The 21,543-nt window shown below is 47.6% G+C and overlaps 1 protein-coding gene across 2 annotated transcripts in view; it reads right to left on the bottom strand.

Annotated features, from left to right (window-relative positions):
- The window catches only part of IFT172 (intraflagellar transport 172), a 589,829-nt gene that overhangs the window by 35,068 nt on the left and 533,218 nt on the right, over window positions 1-21,543 (bottom strand). For both annotated transcript variants that reach the window (XM_069233572.1, XM_069233571.1), the window contains exon 45: window positions 15,574-15,672. In XM_069233572.1, coding sequence (XP_069089673.1) covers window positions 15,574-15,672 — 99 coding nt within the window. The remainder of the gene's footprint in view (window positions 1-15,573; window positions 15,673-21,543) is intronic.

Raw genomic sequence — 21,543 nt, 5'->3', positions numbered from 1 at the left:
CTCCGATGTTGACAACCCCGGCTGAAGCACCTCTGTCAGGATATTGGTCCTGACTGGCACCGTAGGCAAATCTAGGTCCAAGACCTCAGCTGCCCTACGCACCACCATAGTGAAAGAAGCACCCTCCTCCGTAGCCACATTAGGAGGAGAGAGCATACCAGTATCTGGAGACGTGTCCAGTCCACTGGCCTCCCCTAGATCCTCATACCAGTCCTGTTGCAATCCAGATTCTAAAGGGTCCTCAGACCCCTCCCATTCCTCTCCTGCATTTGGCTGGTCTAAATAATGCTCAGACAATGATCTAGGCCGAATTGGCTCCATCGAAGTCGGAGTCGACGTCGTACGACGTCGCTCCGGATCATCCGGAATAAGGATGGGACTGCCACCGGTGGGCGCCGGTGGCGGAATCGTCGACGTCGGACCCGGTGCCGAAGGAGGTCGACTGTGAGAGACCGGCGCCGGCCCAGATCCGGTATCGGATCCTGGGGTCCCCAACGGCACCGAGGCCGAAGCCACCGGCGTCAAATCCGAAGGGGCCCCTGCTGACCCCGCGGGCCCGAAGTCCCACCCGAGGGTGCAGCCCGCTCAAAAACGAGACGCATGACCTCGTAAAACTCTTATTTGAGCGGGGGTCGATCCAGTCCCCGGAAAGGGGGGAAGACGCGGAGTCGACCCTGGCGACGGCTCCGCAGAACCGCACTCGGAACGTCGGCGTTCCCTAGACGCCTCATCGGCCAACGGGCGTGGCATAGACGAAGTCCGCTTGGACTTCTTCTTCTTGTGCCTCTTACCTTCGGATGACCTCGAATGCGAGGAAGAGGACTTGGGGCTCCGGGAGCGGTGCCGCGACCTCCTCCTACTGTAGGACCGTGACCTCCGCGGAGTTGCGCCATCCAAAGATGAATGTCGGGCCGCAAGAAGCTTAAAGGATCTCTCCCTCAAGGCCTTCGGCGCCATGGCCCAACAGTCGGAGCACGAGGTGGAATCGTGGTCCTTCTACAGGCACCAAAGTCAAACTCGGTGCGGATCCGTCACCGACATGGTGCGATGACCCGCACCACACAGCTTGAATCCTGTCTTTCTCGAAGACATGACTTCAAACAGTCAAAAAAGCATCGACAAACCATCGAAGCAGGGTAGCTCTTTCCAAAACTGCGCTTAACCGGCACAGAAGGAAAAGAACTGACGTACGCGCGCCGAGATGGCATCTATATAGACAACCGTGACGTCATAGACGGCTCCAACGACGCGGACGACGCACGCGGAGCTGGTCGACGCACGCGGATCCGAACGCCGCCGCCCGATGGCGCCCACACAGGGTACTGCTCAGAAAAAACTCTGGATTCAAAGCTGACGCCAGGGAATTCTAAGGTAAGGAAGTTGCAGCTAGAAGTCTCTATCAGATACAATTTGTCTTGTATCTTTGGTATTCTAACTGGCAGACAATGATGCATAACCTTCCTCCGCTGGGGAAGTTGCTTTCAGGAACATTGCCAGGGGCTGTGTAAGGAAATGGCTCCCTGTTGCAGTTACCCCCCACTTTTTGCCTGATACTGATGCGGACTAGACTGAGAAGTGTGCTGGGACCCTGCTAACCAGGCCCCAGCACCAGTGTTCTTTCACCTAAAATGTACCATTGTTTCCACAATTGGCACACCCCTGGCACACAGATAAGTCCCTTGTAAAAGGTACCAGTGGTACCAAGGTCCCTAAGGGCTGCAGCATATGTTGTGCCACCCTAAGGGACCCCTCACCTAACACATGCACACTGCCATTGCAGATTGTGTGTGTTGGTGGGGAGAAAAAGGTAAAGTCAACATGGCATCCCCCTCAGGATGCCATGCACACAAAATACTGCCTGTGGCATAGGTAAGTCACCCCTCTAGCAGGCCTTATAGCCCTAAGGCAGGGTGCACTATTCCACCGGTGAGGGCATAGCTGCATGAGCAATATGCCCCTACAGTGTCTAAGTCTATTCTTAGGGATTGTAAGTACAGTTGTGGCCATATTAAGTATATGGTCTGGGAGTTTGTCAAAAACGAACTCCACAGCTCCATAATGGCTACACTGAATACTGGGAAGTTTGGTATCAAACTTCTCAGAATAATAAACCCACACTGAATCCAGTGTTGGATTTATTAAAACATGCACACAGAGGGCATCTTAGAGATGCCCCCTGTATTTTACCCAGTTGTTCAATGCAGGACTGACTGTTCTGTGCCAGTCTGCTGCTGAGAGACGAGTTTCTGACCCCATGTGGTGAGAGCCTTTGTGCTCTCTGAGGACAGAAACAAAAGCCTGATCTGGGTGGAGGTGCTTCACACCTCCCCCCTGCAGGAACTGTAACACCTAGTAGTGAGCCTCAAAGGCTCAGGCTTCGTGTTACAATGTCTGAGGGCCCTCCAGCTAGTGGAGATTCCCGCCCCCTGGACACAGCCCACACTTTTGGTGGCAAGTCCAGAGGAGATAGTGAGAAAAACAAAGAGGAGTCACCCACCAGTCAGGACAGCCCCTAAGGTGTCCTGAGCTGAGGTGACCCCTGCCTTTAGAAATCCTCCATCTTGATTTTGGAGGATTCCCCCAACAGGATTAGGGATGTGACCCCCTCCCCACAGGGAGGAGCCACAAAGAGGGTGTAGCCACCCTCAAGGACAGTAGCCATTGGCTACTGCCCTCCAAGACCTAAACACACCCCTAAATTCAGTATTTAGGGGCAACCCAGAACCTAGGAAATCAGATTCCTGCAACCTGAAGACGAAGAAGGACTGCTGACCTGAAGCCCTGCAGAGAAGACGGAGACACCAACTGCTTTGGCCCCAGCCCCTACCGGCCTGTCACCCCACTTCAAGAAAAACAGCAACAGCGACGCGTTCCCCAGGGTCCAGCGACCTCTGAAGCCTCAGAGGACTACCCTGCATCTAAAAGGACCAAGAAACTCCCAAGGACAGCTGCCCTGTTCCACAAAGACTGCAACTTTGCAACAAAGAAGCAACTTTTAAAGACCACACGTTTCCCGCTGGAAGTGTGAGACTTTCCACTCTGCACCCGACGCCCTCGGCTCGACCTGTGGAAAACTAACTCTACAGGGAGGACTCCCCGGTGACTGCGAGCCCGTGAGTAGCCAGAGTTGACCCCCCTGAGCCCCCACAGCGACGCCTGCAGAGGGAATCCAGAGGCTCCCCCTGACCGTGACTGCCTGCTTCAAGGAACCCGACACCTGGTAAAGACACTGCACCCGCAGCCCCCAGGACCTGAAGGAACCGAACTCCAGTGCAGTAGCGACCCCCAGGAGGCCCTCTTCCTAGCCCAGGTGGTGGCTACCCCAAGGAGCCCCCCCTTGCCTGCCTGCATTGCTGAAGAGACCCCCTGTGTCTCCCATTGAATCCTATTGCGAACCCGACGCCTGTTTGCACTCTGCACCCGGCCGCCCCTGTGCCACTGAGGGTTTACTTTCTGTGCCTGCTTGTGTCCCCCCCGGTGCCCTACAAAACCCCCCTGGTCTGCCCTCCGAAGTCACGGGTACTTACCTGCTGGCAGACTGGAACCGGGGCACCCCTATTTCCATTGAAGCCTGTGTGTTTTGGGCACCACTTTGACCTCTGCACCTGACCGGCTCTGAGCTGCTGGTGTGGTAACTTTGGGGGTGCCTTGAACCCCCAACGGTGGGCTACCTTGGACCCAACTTTGAACCCTGTAAGTGCTTTACTTACCTGTGAAGCAAACAAATACTTACCTCCCCCAGGAACTGTTGATTTTTGCACTGTGTCCAATTTTAAAATAGCTTATTGCCATTTTTGCCAAAACTGTACATGCTATTGTGATGATCCAAAGTTCCTAAGATATCTGAGCGAAATACCTTTCATTTCAAGTATGGTTGTAAATCTTAAACCTGTGGTTCTTAAAATAAACTAAGAAAATACATTTTTCTATATAAAAACCTATTGGCCTGGAATTGTCTTTGAGTGTGTGTTCCTCATTTATTGCCTGTGGGTGTACAACAAATGCTTAACACTACCCTCTGATAAGCCTACTGCTCGACCACACTACCTTAAAATAAAGCATTAGAATTATCTCTTTCTGCCACTATCTTACCTCTAGGGGCAACCCCTGGACTCTGTGCATGCTATTTCTTACTTTGAAATAGTACATACAGAGCCAACTTCCTACAGGCTGGCTTAATGCAATTACACTTATGATAATTACATTTCCTGGTCTCTGACAGTGCTGTTGAAAGCAACTATGTTGGTCTGGGGCTTATATTTTTTCCAACTATGGAGCAGCCCTGATTGCACTCTGCAGCAGAAAAACAATACAACAAATTTCACCAAATCTAGTTTTCTCAGACATACTTCAACTAGTCATAAATCTAGAAGATTCAAAAGCACTACACACTTACAGCAACAACTAGAAAATATTTCATGGATTTGGATGGCACTGTGATGGTTCTCATAGACAAAGCAGATAAAAACAACCCAAGAGGAGCCTTTAAAGAGAAATCACATGTTTATGACAATCATGAGTTTAGTCTATTTCCAGATGTGTCAAGAAACCCCAGCCAGGAAGAAAGAAAAGATGTCAGTAAGGAGTTTACTGGTGGTAAACAGCACTGAGGCATCAATGGACTTTAGAGTACAGCTAAAAAACTTTAAATGGAAGAGATTTATTTTTTCACTAATCAGTGCAGCCAATGTGCTCCAATAATGAGTGGGTGGGAGGGAGGGATGCTGGTACTGGAAAGGGCTAGTGTCCGCTGTGTCTGTGGGGTCGGTTCTCCAGAAGTGGGGGGGTTAGATTCTTACTCTTTAGTTGGGATGATCCTTTTAGTGCAGGAGTCATAGGCGGAAATGTTTGTATTGTGTTCCAGGTAGGTGCCCAATCTCAAAGCCTTCTCTTCCTCATGTTGGTCTCTTGTGAGATGGTGTTTTCTTTTCGTTATAGAGCTTCACATTGTGTTACTAGCAGACTGAAAAGTTACTAGGGTATGTGAAACAGTGGGGGTGTTTGTGAATATGCTAATTGAATATTTATGATGGTGCAGTGTTGATATATTTGTTTTTTCCAACAAACAGATTATTAACAAGATTACTTCAATGATGTAATTATTTCCTTAAGTACAGTTTCTTGTCTGCTGTGTTACTGCCAGCACTTTGAAACCACTACCCCAGGCAATGGACAACTGTGAATCTATGCTCTATTCTTCCATGACTTCTATATACATAAATTCACTTAAAAAAAACAAAGATAAAGGTTGAGAGCTTGACAGGTATACGTTTGCCACAGTAAAGACACCTTCTCCGTGGACAACTTTCCGTGGTTTAGTAAAATACACTACACACATTCATAAGATGGGCATAATGGTATACAACCTTACAGCCATACTCACAACACCAGTATGAGATAAGCCACCTTTAAGTAAGACAGCCCTAGATACTACATTATTCAATAATTTGCATGCCCACACAATATCTTTAGACAAGTTCTGCAAATAAATGTTCACAGCTTATAAAATTTGTCTGTACCACTGTATTTCAACTATTTAACATGGACACAGGCCTAGATATTGACTTATTGTTAATGTATTATCAACAGCAGCTTTGGTTTTTCTTGCAAAGTTTTAGAACAGGCTTTGTTTTTAAGCCAAAACCTACTTTCAAACATACATCTGCAGCTCACATCACATGCACTCAGAATTTACCTTGTTTAACATGGAGTACGTCTTCCATCCCAAACTTAACTGATTTGTATACACTGCACTATAAACTAAATGCACAATTATACTATGTTTAGGGCTAACACTATTTCCGTGCTATTGTTACACATATGTACTCTCAGTTACATTATGCTGTTGTCACCAACGTCATCGATGGTGTCAAATGAGATGTCATCAGTGACGTAATCTATTATGTCATTTAACAAATTATGAATGATGTCATATGTAATGTCATAAGCTGTGCATGGCTGGGGTGCAAGTTATAGTCAGCTCAGTAAACTATAACTGATGATTTTCAGAGTTGTTTTGGCTTTTAAACATCAGTTTTTATCTTATTTCAACACCTAACTGTAATGTCACTTTGATTTGAGCTTTTACAGTGAATGTCAACAGTTTTTTAAGGTAAGCTAAGATCTTATTAGCATATTTACCTGAAACATCAACTTAACCTTTGTTTTTTTCAGTGAATATATGTGTTTGTCTCCGAAAATGTTACTATTGTAAAACTAGGGAGCTATTAAGCAACTGAGAAGAAGGTTAGGCTGAAAAAAACAGATGTTGAAAGGGAAAGCTGTACTTAGGCAGCCATCTCTCAGATTTTAGCCCCTTTAAAAATAAATTATTCCACAAGTTACCACTTGTAACAAAGTAACTATAACCCGCGCCCCGCCTAGCAGTGTTATCATCAATGATGTAATTTCAGATGCTGCAGTGATGGTATAATGATGTAATAGAACATGTCATGAGTGATGTAATATACAAGGTAATTAGCATGGTTAAGTTCTAGCTTAGAGTGCTTTAAAAATGATGGTAATATCCCCTGGGGGTCATGGATTCAATGACCCCGGAGACTTACAATGACTTTATTTTTTAATGTTGCTGGGGGCTGCTGCGCTCCCTGCAACCCTCCGCAATATTAGAAAAAAATGCTTGGTGGTGCCCCTGCCCCTACTATGGGCACCACCAGGATCAATAATTATAATTAATAAGGTCTCATAGGGCATTATCAGGCAGTTAATGATAACTGAGCTTATTTATTGAACTTCTGATGCTCATTTAGTATTCTTTTTCTTAAATTATTTTGGGTGTCCGAGTTCCACCAGAACAGCAAAACTTTATGTACTTTTGGAGCCCCACAGTCCTAACAGCCCCAGCCGGCTCCTCATCAAACACCCTTTCTGGGTGCAGGCAGGAGCCTGCCACTGTATTTGTACTGTGGGTGCCCTGGTGCCAGCTGGAGCACCCAAACCTTTAATAAATGTTGGGGACTGTGGGGGGAGCTTCAAGGCCCCTGCGGCTCCTCAGCCAGCACCCGTCCAGGGTGCCAGCGGGAGCCAGACTATTGCTTTGGTCTCACCCGGGTAGGAGCTTTTATTTTTGCTACTGCCAGGTGGGAGCAGCTTTTATTCTGCTTCTGCTGGGCAAGAGCAAAGCTATGTTCCTTGCCCAGGAAAGAGTGAACAGGGAACTAGATTTATATTCCCGGCCCGCTCTCTCCCAGGTACGGAATAAGGCAGTATCCTGAGTGTTGGGGTCCTTGGAATACTGTCTCTCTCCAGGCTCTGGGGCTTGGGGGCCCCAGGGCTACTGGACGGCTCACAAAGAGAAGCCCGAACCCCTCCCTTCCCATAAAATACACATCGGCCCTCCTCAGCATAACAATTATTGTGGTCCTGGAGAAGGGGGGGGGGGGCTTCCGGGGCCTTCTATCAGCATGAGAGAGGCCATACAGCCCCCTTCCCCAAAATAATCAATGCACCAACCACATGGGCCCTGGCCCACCCCGGAGGACTTTTCTTTAAAAGGGACACTTATTTCGTAAAAAAATATATATATAATAATTCACAGTGGATCCATGGTGCATTTAAAAAAAAACATTAAAAAAAAAAAAACATTTTTGGCCCGGGGCTGTCGGACGAGGGCAAGGTATCCCTACTCTGCCAGCCCTCACCCTAGAATCGTTTTACTGGACAGGCAATTGTGTCCCGAGTCCTCAAAGGACTGCAGCAACATCTTTGTTGATGTTGTGGCAGCCAATCAGATCTTATTGTAGTTCTGCTGGGTGCGCAGATCCTCTATCCCTCGATATATAGTTACGTTTTAAACATTTTTCTAAAAAAAAATACTGGACAGATTTATATCAAATCACCAAAAGCACGCTTTCTGGGTAAAGATCTAGCTTCTGCTAAATTTTGTGTAATTCCTTACAGTTGTTCTGGCTGTAGCTGTGTCTAAATCTCCTGTTGAAAACTGCATGGGGATAATATGCGTTTTGGGCCCACTCCTTTTTCTTTGCCCCTACTTGACGGATAACGTGAAGCTTTCCAGAAAGGAGCTAAGGTAGTTAAGACTTTGTTTTGGCAAGGTTTGTGAAGATTCGTCAAACATCAGCAAAGTTATGAAAAACAAAAAAATCTATTTCCTTTGAAAATGTGTTCCCAACAACTACCCAGTGTCAACTGGCACACTAGGTAATACAGAATGTTAGCACTATAGTTGTTCCTTAGAACACTGTGGGAAGCTGCAGCAGAACACTGGGGAGTTGACTGACAGACTGCTGCCGGTGTTGAAAGAACATGTTTTACTCCTAATATCAGACTTTAGTTTCAGTCTTTAATTATCATGGATAAGGAAGACAGTATAAACTTATAGAAAACGTGCTCTCATTTTAGTTCTGGAGCACCTTCCATAACCTCTATGAGAAATTCATGAGAAAAAAACTCCCCGAATTCCTAAAATGTGTATGGTACCACCAACACGTGATTTATATTGTAACAAAAATCTAGTATCACCCTTTATATGTGCTCCTTTTTTGTGACCCTCAAAAAGTGGCTGTCACAATACATGCATTTCAATGGGGTCCATGTCCCAGAGTCCTGAATGGACCACACCCCTCCCCCCCAGCCCGTATGGGCAGGAGGGGTTACCCAGTCCCCTTATATTTCTAACTGTAGTTTTCAGCACCCAAGGACAATGTCCCTGAGTTCTTTAAAGACTGCCACAACATATTGTTCAAGTTGTGGCCAGCCAATTAGGATTGACTTGTCCAGTTTAATGTGGGCAAACAGAGCATATATGGCCACCCTTTGTGAGCACTCCAAGCACCTCTTTAAACACCACATTCCAGATAATGGCTGAACAGATTTACATAGTTAACACAAAGCAAGCTTTGTGAGTAAAGATCTAACTTTCTGCTAAATGTGGTATAATTCAGTTCAACTTTTTTTTCTGTACCAGTGAAAGAACTGTCCTATGGACATTAACATGGGAATCAATGTTTTGGGGTCCATGGCTCCTTTCTCTTGGCCCCTGCTTGAATGATCCAGGAAGGAGCTGGGGTGGATGAACTAATTTCTGAAAGTTCCATTAAGATTGGTCAAACAGCACCAATGTTTAAGCGAAACAAAAAACGCTCTTCTTATCGAAACTCAGCTAAAACTACATAGGGGCAACTGCCACTGTGTACAAAAATCTGTATATCTATATATATTGTCAGTTTCTGTATTATCATTATATTCAGTATGTCCTTTATCCTCCTCAAGCTTGGTTATGGTGCCAGAGTTGGAGACAAATAACTTTTCTACTCAGGCAATTTTGGGGCCCTAGGAAGAGACTGTTTTTCTAAATGAATTCTGAGCACCTTTTATGCCCCTAGATAAACTGGGCTAACTTCAAAGGCTGTGCTGGTAATAACTCCAAATGTGGTAGTGAGACCAGTTCAGGGGGGAAGCATGGTGCTGGATAAAAAGGGGATAGTTCTAGGATCAATCACTTCCTTCTAGGGCCGAGTTTGGAGCCTATGGAGGTGTGGAATTGGAAGACTTCAATTAAGCGTAAAGGAGCAGGTTTGCTCTAGGGGGGTTGGCCAAAGGGTACCAGAAGCATCCTAGAGAGGACCAATATGGCGTGAAGGTAGGTTTTGACTGAGCGAAGTTGGTAGATAGACTTGCAAATTTTAGCTGAATCTTGTCTAGCTTTGGGATTGGCTCTGAGAATGAGAAAGAGCTTGGCACTGGGGAATGGGGCTGTGACTCTAGGAACAGAACTGTTTTCTGGAAGAAAAAGAGTATTTCTCATTAAATGTAGATTTTTGTGGGAACATCTTTTAGGAGATCTTTTTCTCACAGGAGGCTCACCTGCATGGGAAAAGGTATGCTTTGGCATTTCCTTTTGAGTTTTGGTCAATAATACCTTGGCCTTTCACACCCTAATGGCCCCTGAATGCATCCAGAAACATGAATGAAGGCAGTGGCATTATGGCTGATGTGCAACTTTGCTGTTACCGTGAGAATGTGATAAAGACACCCACTTGCAACATTTACAGCAGGATATGAACCCTGATACCTTTAGAGGAGACATTTGACCCAGTCGCTGTCAGAGCTGAAGAATTTTTAATAGGTGAACAGATTTGCTGACCATGTCAGCATGCAGACTGATGCCTATTACACGCTGGCGAAGTTATGACTGCCGGGGAAAGTCACGGCTGGAGCATGGCCCTACTTAGCAGAGCTTGAGAGCTATTGCTGGTGAAAAGCTTTTCTAAGCCAGTCTGACACAAGGGGGAATATTTTTGGAGTGAGGTATTGAAAGGGAGATGTATCCATAAAAACAAGTAATGTAAGTAAACTTAGACTGAGTGCCACATTCAACGTAAGAATAGGATGCTCATTCATTGCTAGAAAGTATCGTTCCCATTTGGATTATACGCAATATAATTTTATGAAATTGTAAGCTCTGTAGAAAACAGATGTTTCTTGCTGTCCATCTTTGCTGGGGCTGTCATCTTGCCAAATTGGGGGTAAGTGCCCAGTAGCAGTCTGTCAGTAAATGAACTGTGTTCACCTTGAAAGGTTTAACTTTTCCCTAAGTACTACCAGGAGAGTTGGGCACAGAATTTCCCACTCTCATGTGTAGATGAATGTGGGCGAGTGTGCCTCATATAGGGTTTAAGAAACAGTGGAGTGAATAAGTGTGAAATATTGAGGCCCTATGGCCACCATAGAAGAGAAATGAACCATCTGTAATGCTTTTTCTGGTACAGACTACCTAAGTTCAGATTCCTCACCTTACAATATTCCCCAGGCTGGATCCAGAAAATCTTCAACAGTACCTCTGCATACCGGCAGGTTGCATCATTTGGCTTCACACCAGCATCAACTGTGTCGAAAGTGACATGCGCGATACCTATATAGCAGACACTCCAGCACTCTTATATCAGTTTCCTTTGTGACTATTTCTGAGCCAAAAACACGGAGCCACATTAGATTGAGTGTTTGAGCAGAGTGCAGAATCTAACAGGATATGAGGATGAAGAGATCATTTTGGAGGACGGGGAGGATGGGAGCGTCAGTAAGGAATCTACTGCTAGGCAGAGTCTCTATCAGAAAAAGCATTACGTGTTCTTCTGAAAGAGACTTGGAACCACAGATTCCTCACCTTAGAATAGACACCCAAGCAATACTTCCGTGGAGGAAGGTCTGCAAATGGCTCAAACCAGGAAAGCTTGAAACTCACTGACTCTCCTGGCCAATGTAACAACCTCCTTGGTGGCCTAATTTTTCAGAACTCAAGGCAGGAGTGATACCAGCAAAAAAGCATACAGGAGACCTGGGTTCCAGTCTAAATGTAGGAGTCGCTTTGGCAACTCCAACAAGCAGAAGAGCTGACACTGCGCGTTGTTGGCAGTGGTGAATATATCAAGTAAGATTCTTACCATTCTTGGAAAAGACATTACGCCACCTCCAGGTGTAGACACCATTCATGATAAGCAAGGCATTGGTGGCTGAGTTCATCTGCCCTGATGTTCAGAAATAATGCTACGTGCCGCGCAACCAGGATGATATCTTGTTGCTCCAGCCAGGCCCAGAAGCGGAGGGCATTCAGCCCACAACCCCCCTCCACCCTGTTTGTCGCAATAGCAGATGGAGGTGGTGTTGTCTGTGAGTACCTCAACCAGCCTTCCTTTGATTAACAGGAGGACCACCCTCAATTCCAAAACATTCATATGGAGCTGGGACTCTGCCAGAGACCAGAGGTCTTTGATCTCCATCTCACTGAGTTTGGCGTCCCAATCCAGAAACGATGCGTCTCTCTCCTCTGATATCTGAACCTGGATGATGCATCCACTGGGACTTCAGGTTCCACTCCAGAGCACACATGTGCCATAGGGTGTGCTTTACCAGGAGAATGCAGGAGACCATAAGACCCAGCTGCCTCACAATCAGTTTCACAGATATCCAGAACATAGGCTGAAACACTGGGATCATAGCTCAAATGTCCTGGACTCTCTGCTCCAGAGGGTAGGCATGGAACTGCACTGTATCTGGAATAGCCCTGATAAAGGAGAGAGTGTGAGAAGACCTCAGGTGTGACTTTAGCATGTTGATAGTGAATCACAGCAAATGCAAAAGGTCTGCCATAGTCTGGAGGTGGGTGACAACTGCCTGGGTGAAACCCGCCTCAGCAGCCAGTAATTGAGGCAGACTGGGACCCCTGAACTCCGAAGGTGTGCTGCACCTACTGCCATCACTTTCGTGAACAGCCAGGGGCACTGGTGAGGCTGAAGGGAAGCAGAAAGAACTGGAAAAACTCAAGGTCTATGAGAATGAACCACAGGTGGGCTTGCAGGATGGGGATGTAGAAATAAGCGTCCTGCAAGTTCAATGCTATCTTCCAGTCTCCATGGTCTTGGGCAGAAAGAACCTAAGCCATGGTGAGTCTGCACTTCCAGACATAGCAAGGAGAGATGGTCCTTCATCAGCTGTTCTGGGATGGCAGCAAAGGTGGAGGCATTTCTACGAAGAGAAGGACATAACCTCTCAGTACAATTTATAGCACCGCTCGTCAGAAGTGATTTTGGTCCACTGGGGCAGGTGGTGCCTAATCCTTTCGCCAACAGGATGGTCATGCTAGGTGGAGGGCTCACTAAAGTGGCTTGGAGGCTGTGGCTGCCAGAGGGGCAGGGGACTGGACTGTGCGTTGGGATTGGCTCCCATACCCTCTGTAGGATCTGGAATCCCAGCCCTTTGCTTGCTGTGCAGGTGGGTAAGGCTGATACTGTGGGCACCCATAGACGTCGCCGACCATGGAAGGGACAAAAGGACTGTTGCTGTGGCAGACAGCCAAACAGACGCAGGGATCTGGCGGTGACCAGCTTTCACAAAACCGATTGAGCGCCGTGTCTGCTTTATCACCAAATAGGCGGGAGCCATCCAAGAGCATCTCGATAAAGGATGCTTGGACATCCCCCCAGAAGCCAGTGGATGGCAATCAGGCATTTGGAGCGAAATGCTACCATAGAGGCCATGGCAATGCTTAGGAAGTCTATGTTGTCCAGTCTGCACCTGATAGTGAACTTGCTTGGTTCAGGATTTCTCGGCGCTCTTCAGGAAGCATGGGCAGCAACTGCACAACTGAGTCCCATAGAACATGGGACCATCAGCCCCATCACTGACCGTAAGGGAAGATTCTCTTCTCAAAACTGTGTCTGCTCTTGGAGTGCCTATCTGGTGTGATGGAAGGAAATGCATTTGGGTTGACTCTGGCTGTTGAAATCTGCTCTACCAGGCTCTCAGGGGAGGGATGCTGGAAGAGGAAGGCTGGGTTTCCTTGGGTGAGATGATGGCATCGGGTAATCATGCAGTGCACAGGAGCCCCTGTGCAAGGTTTAGCCCAAACCTCCAGAAGAATATCTATGAGGTCCTCATTAAAGGGTAGCAAGGGCTAAGCAGAACTCACCCCCAGGTGACGCACCTCCATCAAGACATTGGTCTTGATCTTGATGGCTGGTAATTGCAGGTCAAGGGTCTCCACTGTCCTACGCCTCACAGTTGCAAAAGATGCGCCTTCCTCCGAAACAGGGCCCAGAGGGGAAACATGCCTGTCAAGGGCAGTATCCAGATCACTGGCATCAGCCAGCTCCTCATACCAGTGTCTGCTTGGTCAGGGTCCTCCTCAAATTGTCCATACCTCCCTTCATTCTCCTCTCCTTCACTATATAAGGGCTGTAAGTCCAGAGGTGGCCTCAAAGTCAGAAATGGCAATGGGCTCGTCATCCAGTGGCGCCAGGGGCTGGGTCAGGAGGACAGGGCCAGGGTGGGTGGAAGCGCCCTTGATGGCAATGGATCAGACTTGGGAGCGGATCCAGGTGACCCGGCTGGCATCAGGGGTGAACCACTCAACAGTAGCCCAGCAGGAGCATCTCTAAGCTCCGTAAGGCTCCAAGGCACGCCAGAGGGAGTGGATGGCCCAAAGATTGTATTCATAGCATTACAAAATTGTATCAACTGGGGAGGGGGAACTCGGAAGTGCTTAGAGGGCCCGTGGCTAGCTCCGCAGGTGAACAGCGGGTGTGAGGCCTGGAAGTACCTCGTTTGGATGGGGAAGCAGAACAATGCTTCAACTTCTTTTTCTTGCGCTTCTTGGTCTTACCTGACTTTGAGGAACATGTTTTGAAGTGGGAAGACAATCGTCCCTGGGTATGACTTAGGAAGCAACCACAAGATCTCCCTCGGGAGTGGTCCGGGAACAATGTGGAGCCTTCTTCTTCAGGGCTGCCAGGAGCTTCATCGCTCACTTGCGGATTGCCTTGGAATTAACCAATTTGCACTCAGCACAGGCCTAGGGGTCATGGCCCGACCCCAGGCACCAGAGAAAGACCAAATGGGGGATCAGAGAGAGACACTGGTCTATGAAATTCACCAGTAGGACATGAACCTAATACACTGGGAGCAAATTGCTCAAAAACAGCTGACAAACAGTTGAAAAAGACAGTAAAAAAGTGACAGAGGTAGCTCTCCGGATCCGTGTTGTTGGCACCGAAACAAAGAGACTGAAGTGTGACAGGGTGGCTCCTATATAGGCACGCATACGTCACTTCCAACGCAGATAATGCAGAGCCTATCAACGCCACCTACCAGTGTGCAGATGTACTGCTCTAGATTTTAAGTCTGATGCCTCAGGAATATTCTAAGGTGGGGAATCTGTGGTAAAACGTCTATCAGAAACGCATATTACCAAAAACATCACTTGCCAAGGTGTGTATTCAAGAACAAAGAAATGTGAATAAAAACACACGTTTACTCCATACACCTGTGCAAAACAGGATAGACAATATCCAGTTACTATGTATAGTGTCAATATGCTAGACTCCTGAAGGTGACTCCTTCGTCAGATCTCTCCAGCCATCCTGTTAGTGGCAAAGTCTTCTCCTACACAATATACAACTTTCACTGGTTATTGCTGGAAGCAAGAATACACTTTAAAATGTGTGTTCTTAACACTCAAACATTCACAATCAAAAACAACAGATCACATTTGCTCCAAAACCTTGTTACGTCATGCTCAAAACTACTTGAAATTAGATAAATAAAAATGTTGCTCAACGAAGAAAGTGTTTGAGAAATTTATTTCACTGAAAGGCATTATGAAGGGGCCCGTCTTGGCCTCGCTGTAGAGTGGGCCCTGGATACAAAAGGATTCATCACAGAGAAGCTTAGTTTCTTCCAATACAAAGAGTGGAAAAAAGACACATAAAATTTAATTCAGTGCAGTGAGTGATGATGCAGCTGCTAGGGGTCTTATGTAACAAACACTCAGAGAAAGGCAACGTGCAGGGACATTTATTAACGATTATACACCTTACACTCAGACGTCCACTGGTCTCATTTTATGGGATTCTTATCTTCCTGAAGCATATGTTGTTCTGCCAGAATGTAGAAAAGTTTCTCATTCTCTGTGAACTATGCAGTTAAAAACATGAGTGATCTCTCTTCCAGACAATCAATCCTCTGGGTGGAAGGCTTTATCTGGCCTCATTAGGTGCTGCTCAGACACCGCTGGATTATACAGGAGGGAATACTCACAGACACATGCTGCTTGGCTGGTAGTGGCACTTCAAATGGAATATCAGTGTCTTGGAAATCTGTATGATCAAGGGCATCCAGGCTCCCTTCTTCAATCGCCTAAGAAAGGAAACACAAAACATTTTTAATGTTAAAGTGGCTAAAGGAGAAAATAAGCATCAAAAAAAGAATGTGTAACAATATTTGTATATTACAACTTAGCCCTAACACCTTCTGGATGCTTCATCAATGACGGCCATGATTGTTCTGGTTGAACTAACATTGCTGGTATTTTCTTGTGAGTGAAATTTAAATCACAATCAAGGATACAGGAGAGACCCTGAAAAGGACTCTCACGAAACAGTTCTTCAAGGGTATGGTGGGTATGCACAAGGTTTCATTTTTACATCACAAGAGAATTTAGCTTAGCCCAGTTTTTTGGACCTTGCCATCAATAAATTAAAGCTTAATAGCAACTTTATGAATACCATGTTCACAGGTGATATGCAGGGTGTAGGAAAATGCCCCTCTTTGACATGATCACACCCACTTTTTGCCACTGGTACTGAGATTTTTCGACTGTGGTGCACTGGGTTTCTGCTAAAGAGGTCCCCAGTGCCAGTGCTCTCTTCCCAAAAACAGGTAACACGGTGAACAATTGGCACACTTCTCCACCTGTATAAGTCCCTACTAAGTGGTACTCCTGGTATGTAGGGCCTGGGTGGACGAGAGGGTCCCTAAGGGCTGCAGCACAGATTGTGCCACCCTCTGGGACTCCCCTAAAAATGAGAAGCAGAGAGCTGCCATTGCAGTCTATGTGCCCTGGTGCAAGCCAGGAAAGTCTATGTAAGTCACCCCTAAGGCAGGGAGCAGTACACTTATTGTGGGACCATATCTGCACACGTGGGTTTGGCCCTGTGATGCTCAGCCCCACTGCTGAGCATTGCAAGTGAACCAGGAAGCCACTGTAAGGTAAGTGCTGGACACTCGTCAACACGAGTGACCCAGTCACATAATGGCTTCACCGAACCCCATGGTGTTTGGTATCAAACACCTCGTCTTAACATATCAAGGTTGATGCCAGGCTTAGATTTATTCGGTCATGCACCCAGAGGGTACCTTAGAGGTGCCCCCTGAACTCTACCAGTCTCCTGGTGTGCTGACTGACTAGTTTGGTCCAGTCAGCCACCACCAGACACGTTTCTGACCCATTTCAGAGATCAGAAACAATGCCTACTCTGGAGAGGGGTGTTACCACCCACTCCAGCAGGACAGCTAGCGGATCTGCATACCAAAACCGGGATCTTCAGAGACCCTGCCATCTTTGGTATGCACAGCCCAGACTTCCCCAGTCCTGGGTGTAGCCACCCCCTGACCTGAGGCCCATTTGGCACCAGGACAAGAGGGAAAATTAGCTAGTCAGTAGGTGGGTACCCCTCTCTGGGCTAAACACACCCCTAAGGTGGGATACCCAAGGTGTACACTCAAAGAAGGGTTCCACCATCTTGGTTTTGGTTGGAACTAGGGCTTCTGGGATAGGCATATGCCCACTCCCCACAGGAAGTGGTCATATAGGGGTGTAGATCCACCCCCTCCAGGGTAACTAGCCCATTGGCTACTACTCTACACTCCCCTTAAACACCCCTAAATTTAGTAATTAAGTGGCTCCTCAACACCAGAAGCCAGATTCATCTTACAACAAAGGGAAGAGGACACAGAAGAGTCAGAAGATGGAGAACTGCGGACGCCTGGTAAACTTTTGGTTCAAAACCCTGCCTGCTTACCTGCTACCTACTGACAATAGCGACACCACGACTCATCCTGCAACTGTGGGGACTCCAAAAGCCTCAGAGGTTCTCCAGCACTTCGCCAGCCCGTGAGCATCTCCCTTGGAGTGGAGGAGCCACTTTCCTGCTGCTGGCAGGTACCAACAACAACCCGTCCAGTCCACCAACTTGCTGATCCTCGGGTCCACCACTGCTGCAGTCGTCCAGGAGGAGGTCCCCGAGCTCTAAGAAGCCAACCCTGTCTCCCCTCTAAGTGAGGAGACACAAGGATCCACAAGGGCCGAGCTGAACCAAAGCCTGGGGTACTGGACCCCTTGCGCCAACCAAGGCTTTTTGAAGCCCACCCCAGACTTCAACAGCAGATCCGAAGACCTGCCAGCGAGGGACGTTAGCACAGCAGAGGACAGCCTTCACAGTCTTCCAGTTGCCTTGTTTTGTCACTCCTTCTGCAGGCCCCTCGAAGAACCGTGTGCACCTTGATCCGCTGAGGATGCACTGCACCCGAGCCCAGGTCCACGACTTCTAATGATGGCCCCCTGCTCCCTAGACAACTACCAACTGAGGCCCCCATTGGAGGTCCTGGACTTGACCCCAAGACCCTCCTTGCATTCTTTTCCAGGTGCCCCCCCCCCCCTGTCGCCAAGTGTTCGTGCTTAGCAACCCGAAATAACCAACACCACTGCATCCGGATGTTCCTGGGCAGGTAAATCTGAACTGCTGCTCTTGTCAATAACTTTGCACCCCTAACACCTCACTACTTTCAGGGGGCCTCGGAGAACTGAGTGTAAGAACTCCTGTGCAGCCATAGTACTTTGGAACTCGTGCTGCGTAAAAACGCATTTATCTACAAAAGTGTTACTTGCAAATCACCCTAAGAATTGTAACAGTATATATTTTTCTACAAATGTTCTGGTGTTTACATATTTTTCTAACCAATTGGTCTTGAGTTGCTTTTTGAGTGTGTGTCTCATTTATTGACTTTGCATGTTCAACAAATGCTTAGGACTACCCTCTGATAAGCCTAACTGCTCACCCACACTACCACTAAAGAGAGCTTCTGGGATTGTCACTTTTCTCTTGTAAACCAATAAGGGTTGCTCTGGACTATCGCACAGTGATGCCCTACACTCGGTCACTGCAGAGATAACCAGCTTCCTACACAGGGTTTTCATTTTTTAAACTTTCTTTTTGTAGAGACTTAAACATATTACAATTTTCCCATCAACTCAATCAACAGGAATGAAGATAAAGGAATGTAGTTTACAATGTAAGTGCCCTCCTCTTTTGCATCCTGTTGTTGCCAGAGACCCCTTTCATATCTGTGTAACAAAAGTAAGTCACCATAAGATTTTTCATGAAGAGACATTCTTTTCATCTTTCCATTCAGGCTGGTGATTCACATAAGAATTAACAAGTTACTTTTCCCTTGGGTGACGTGCTTTGTGGTGATACTGCCTAACAACGTATTTCTGATCTTTTGACCCACAGATGCCAGACTGGATCCAGAAAAATGTTAGCAATTGCTCCTGTGCACCGACAGGTGGCACCATCTGTCTCTACATTGGTCCGGAGCCATATGTAGGTGCCATCCCTGCAGGCTCACCTCAGTTCACAGGAAAGCATTCCACGTCCTTACTTGCGAAGCATAAGTAACAGATTGATAACAGTGACCGTGAGCACAATCGAACATGGAACCTTATTAATACATAGAAGTCCACTCCACAAACAGGGATGAGGGAGGGTAGGTGAGGAGAAAGAGCTTTGCTGAAGTTAAGTGTAGGATGTTGGCTCTGTATATACTATTTCAAAGTAAGAAATAGTGTGCACAGAGTCCAAGGGTTCCCCTTAGAGGTAAGATAGTGGCATAAAGAGATAATTCTAATGCTCTATTTTGTGGTAGTGTGGTCGAGCAGTAGGCTTATCAGAGGGTAGTGTTAAGCATTTGTTGTACACACACAAGCAATAAATGAGGAACACACACTCAAAGCCTGATTCCAGGCCAATAGGTTTTTATATAGAAAATATATTTTCTTAGTTTATTTTAAGAACCACAGGTTCAAGATTTACAAGTAATACTTCAAATGAAAGGTATTTCACTCAGGTATTCTAGGAACTTTGAATGATCACAATAGCATGTACAGTTGTGACAAACATGGCAATAAGCTATTTTAAAAGTGCAAAAATCAACAGTTCCTGTGGGAGGTAAGTAAATGTTAAGTTCACAGGTAAGTAAAACACTTACAGGGTTCAAAGTTGGGTCCAAGGTAGCCCACTGTTGGGGGTTCAAGGCAACCCCAGAGTTACCACACCAGCAGCTCAGGGTCGGTCAGGTGCAGAGGTCAAAGTGGTGCCCAAAACACATAGGCTTCAATGGAAATAGGGGTGCCCCGGTTCCAGTCTGCCAGCAGGTAAGTACCCGCGTCCTCGGAGGGCAGACCAGGGGGTTTTTGTAGGACACCGGGGGTGGGGGGGGGACACAAGCAGGCACAGGAAGTACACCCTCAGCGGCACAGGGGCGGCCGGGTGCAGAGTGCAAACAGGCATCGGGTTTCAGATAGGAATCAATGGGGAGACCCGGGGGTCTCTTCAACGATGCAGGCAGGCACAGAGGGGTGGCTCCTCGGGGTAGCCACCACCTGGGATAGGCAGAGGGTCGCCTGGGGGTCGCTCCAGCACTGGAGTTTGGTTCCTTCAGGTCCTGGGGGCTGCGGGTGCAGTGCTGGTTCCAGGCGTCGGGTTCCTTGAAGCAGGCAGTCGCTGTCAGGGGGAGCCTCTGGATTCCCTCTGCAGGCATCGCTGTGGGGGCTCAGGGGGGTCAACTCTGGCTACTCACGGGCTCGCAGTCGCCGGGGAGTCCTCCCTGTAGTGTTAGTTTTCCGCAGGTCGAGCCGGAGGCGTCGGGTGCAGAGTGGAAAGTCTCACGCTTCTGGTGGGAAACGTGTGATCTTTAAAAGTTGCTTCTTTGTAGCAGAAAGTTGCAGTTTCTTGAACAGGGCCGCTGTTCTCGGGAGCTTCTTGGTCCTTTAGATGCAGGGTAGTCCTCTGAGGCTTCAGAGGTCGCTGGACCCTGTTGGATGCGTCGCTGTTGCAGCTTTCTTCGAAGTAGGGAGACAGGCCGGTGGGGCTGGGGCCAAATCAGTTGTCGTCTCCGTCTTCACTGCAGGGCTTCAGGTCAGCAGTCCTTCTTCTTCTTTAGGTTGCAGGGATCTATCTTCCACGGTTCTGGGAGCCCCTAAATACTGAATTAAGGGGTGTGTTTAGGTCTGGGAGGGCAGTAGCCAATGGCTACTGGCCCTGAGGGTGGCTACACCCTCTTTGTGCCTCCTCCCTGTGTGGAGGGGGGCACATCCCTAATTCTTTTGGGGAAATCCTCCTTCTTAAAGATGGAGGATTTCTAAAAGTAAGAGTCACCTCAGCTCAGGACACCTTAGGGGCTGTTTTGACTGGTGGGTGACTCCTCCTTGTTTTCCTCATTATCTGCTCCAGCCTTGCCGCCAAAAGTGGGTGCAGTGGCCGGAGGGGCGGGCATCTCCACTAGATGGGATGCCCTGTGGCACTGTAACAAAGGGGGTGAGCCTTTGAGGCTCACCACCAGGTGTTACAGTTCCTGCAGGGGGAGGTGAGAAGCACCTCCACCCCAGTACAGGCTTTGTTCCTGGCCACAGAGTGACAAAGGCACTCTCCCCATGTGGCCAGCAACATGTCTGGTGTGTGGCAGGCTGGCAAAAACTAGTCAGCTCACACTGGAAGTCGGGTATGTTTTCAGGGGGCATCTCTAAGATGCCCTCTGGGTGTATTTTACAATAAAGTGCACACTGGCATCAGTGTGCATTTATTGTGCAGAGACGTTTGATACCAAACTTCCCAGTTTTCAGTGTAGCCATTATGGTGCTGTGGAGTTCGTGTTTGACAGACTCCCAGCCCATATACTCCTATGGCTACCCAGCAATATCTAAGGTTTTGCTTAGATACTGTAGGGGCATAGTGCTCATGCACTTATGCCCTCACCTGTGGTATAGTGCACCCTGCCTTAGGGCTGTAAGGCCTGCTAGAGAGGTGACTTACCTATGCCACAGGCAGTGTGAGGTTGGCATGGCACTCTGAGGGGAGTGCCATATCCACTTAGTCATTTTCTCCCCACCAGCACACACATGCTGGCAAGCAGTGTGTGTGCTGAGTGAGGGGTCCCTACGGTGGCATATGA

This window comes from Pleurodeles waltl, chromosome 5 (genome assembly GCF_031143425.1).
Source record: "Pleurodeles waltl isolate 20211129_DDA chromosome 5, aPleWal1.hap1.20221129, whole genome shotgun sequence".
Lineage (NCBI taxonomy): Eukaryota > Metazoa > Chordata > Amphibia > Caudata > Salamandridae > Pleurodeles > Pleurodeles waltl.
The sequence above is the reverse complement of the archived record's forward strand: the minus strand, read 5'-3'. Positions and strand labels throughout refer to the sequence as shown.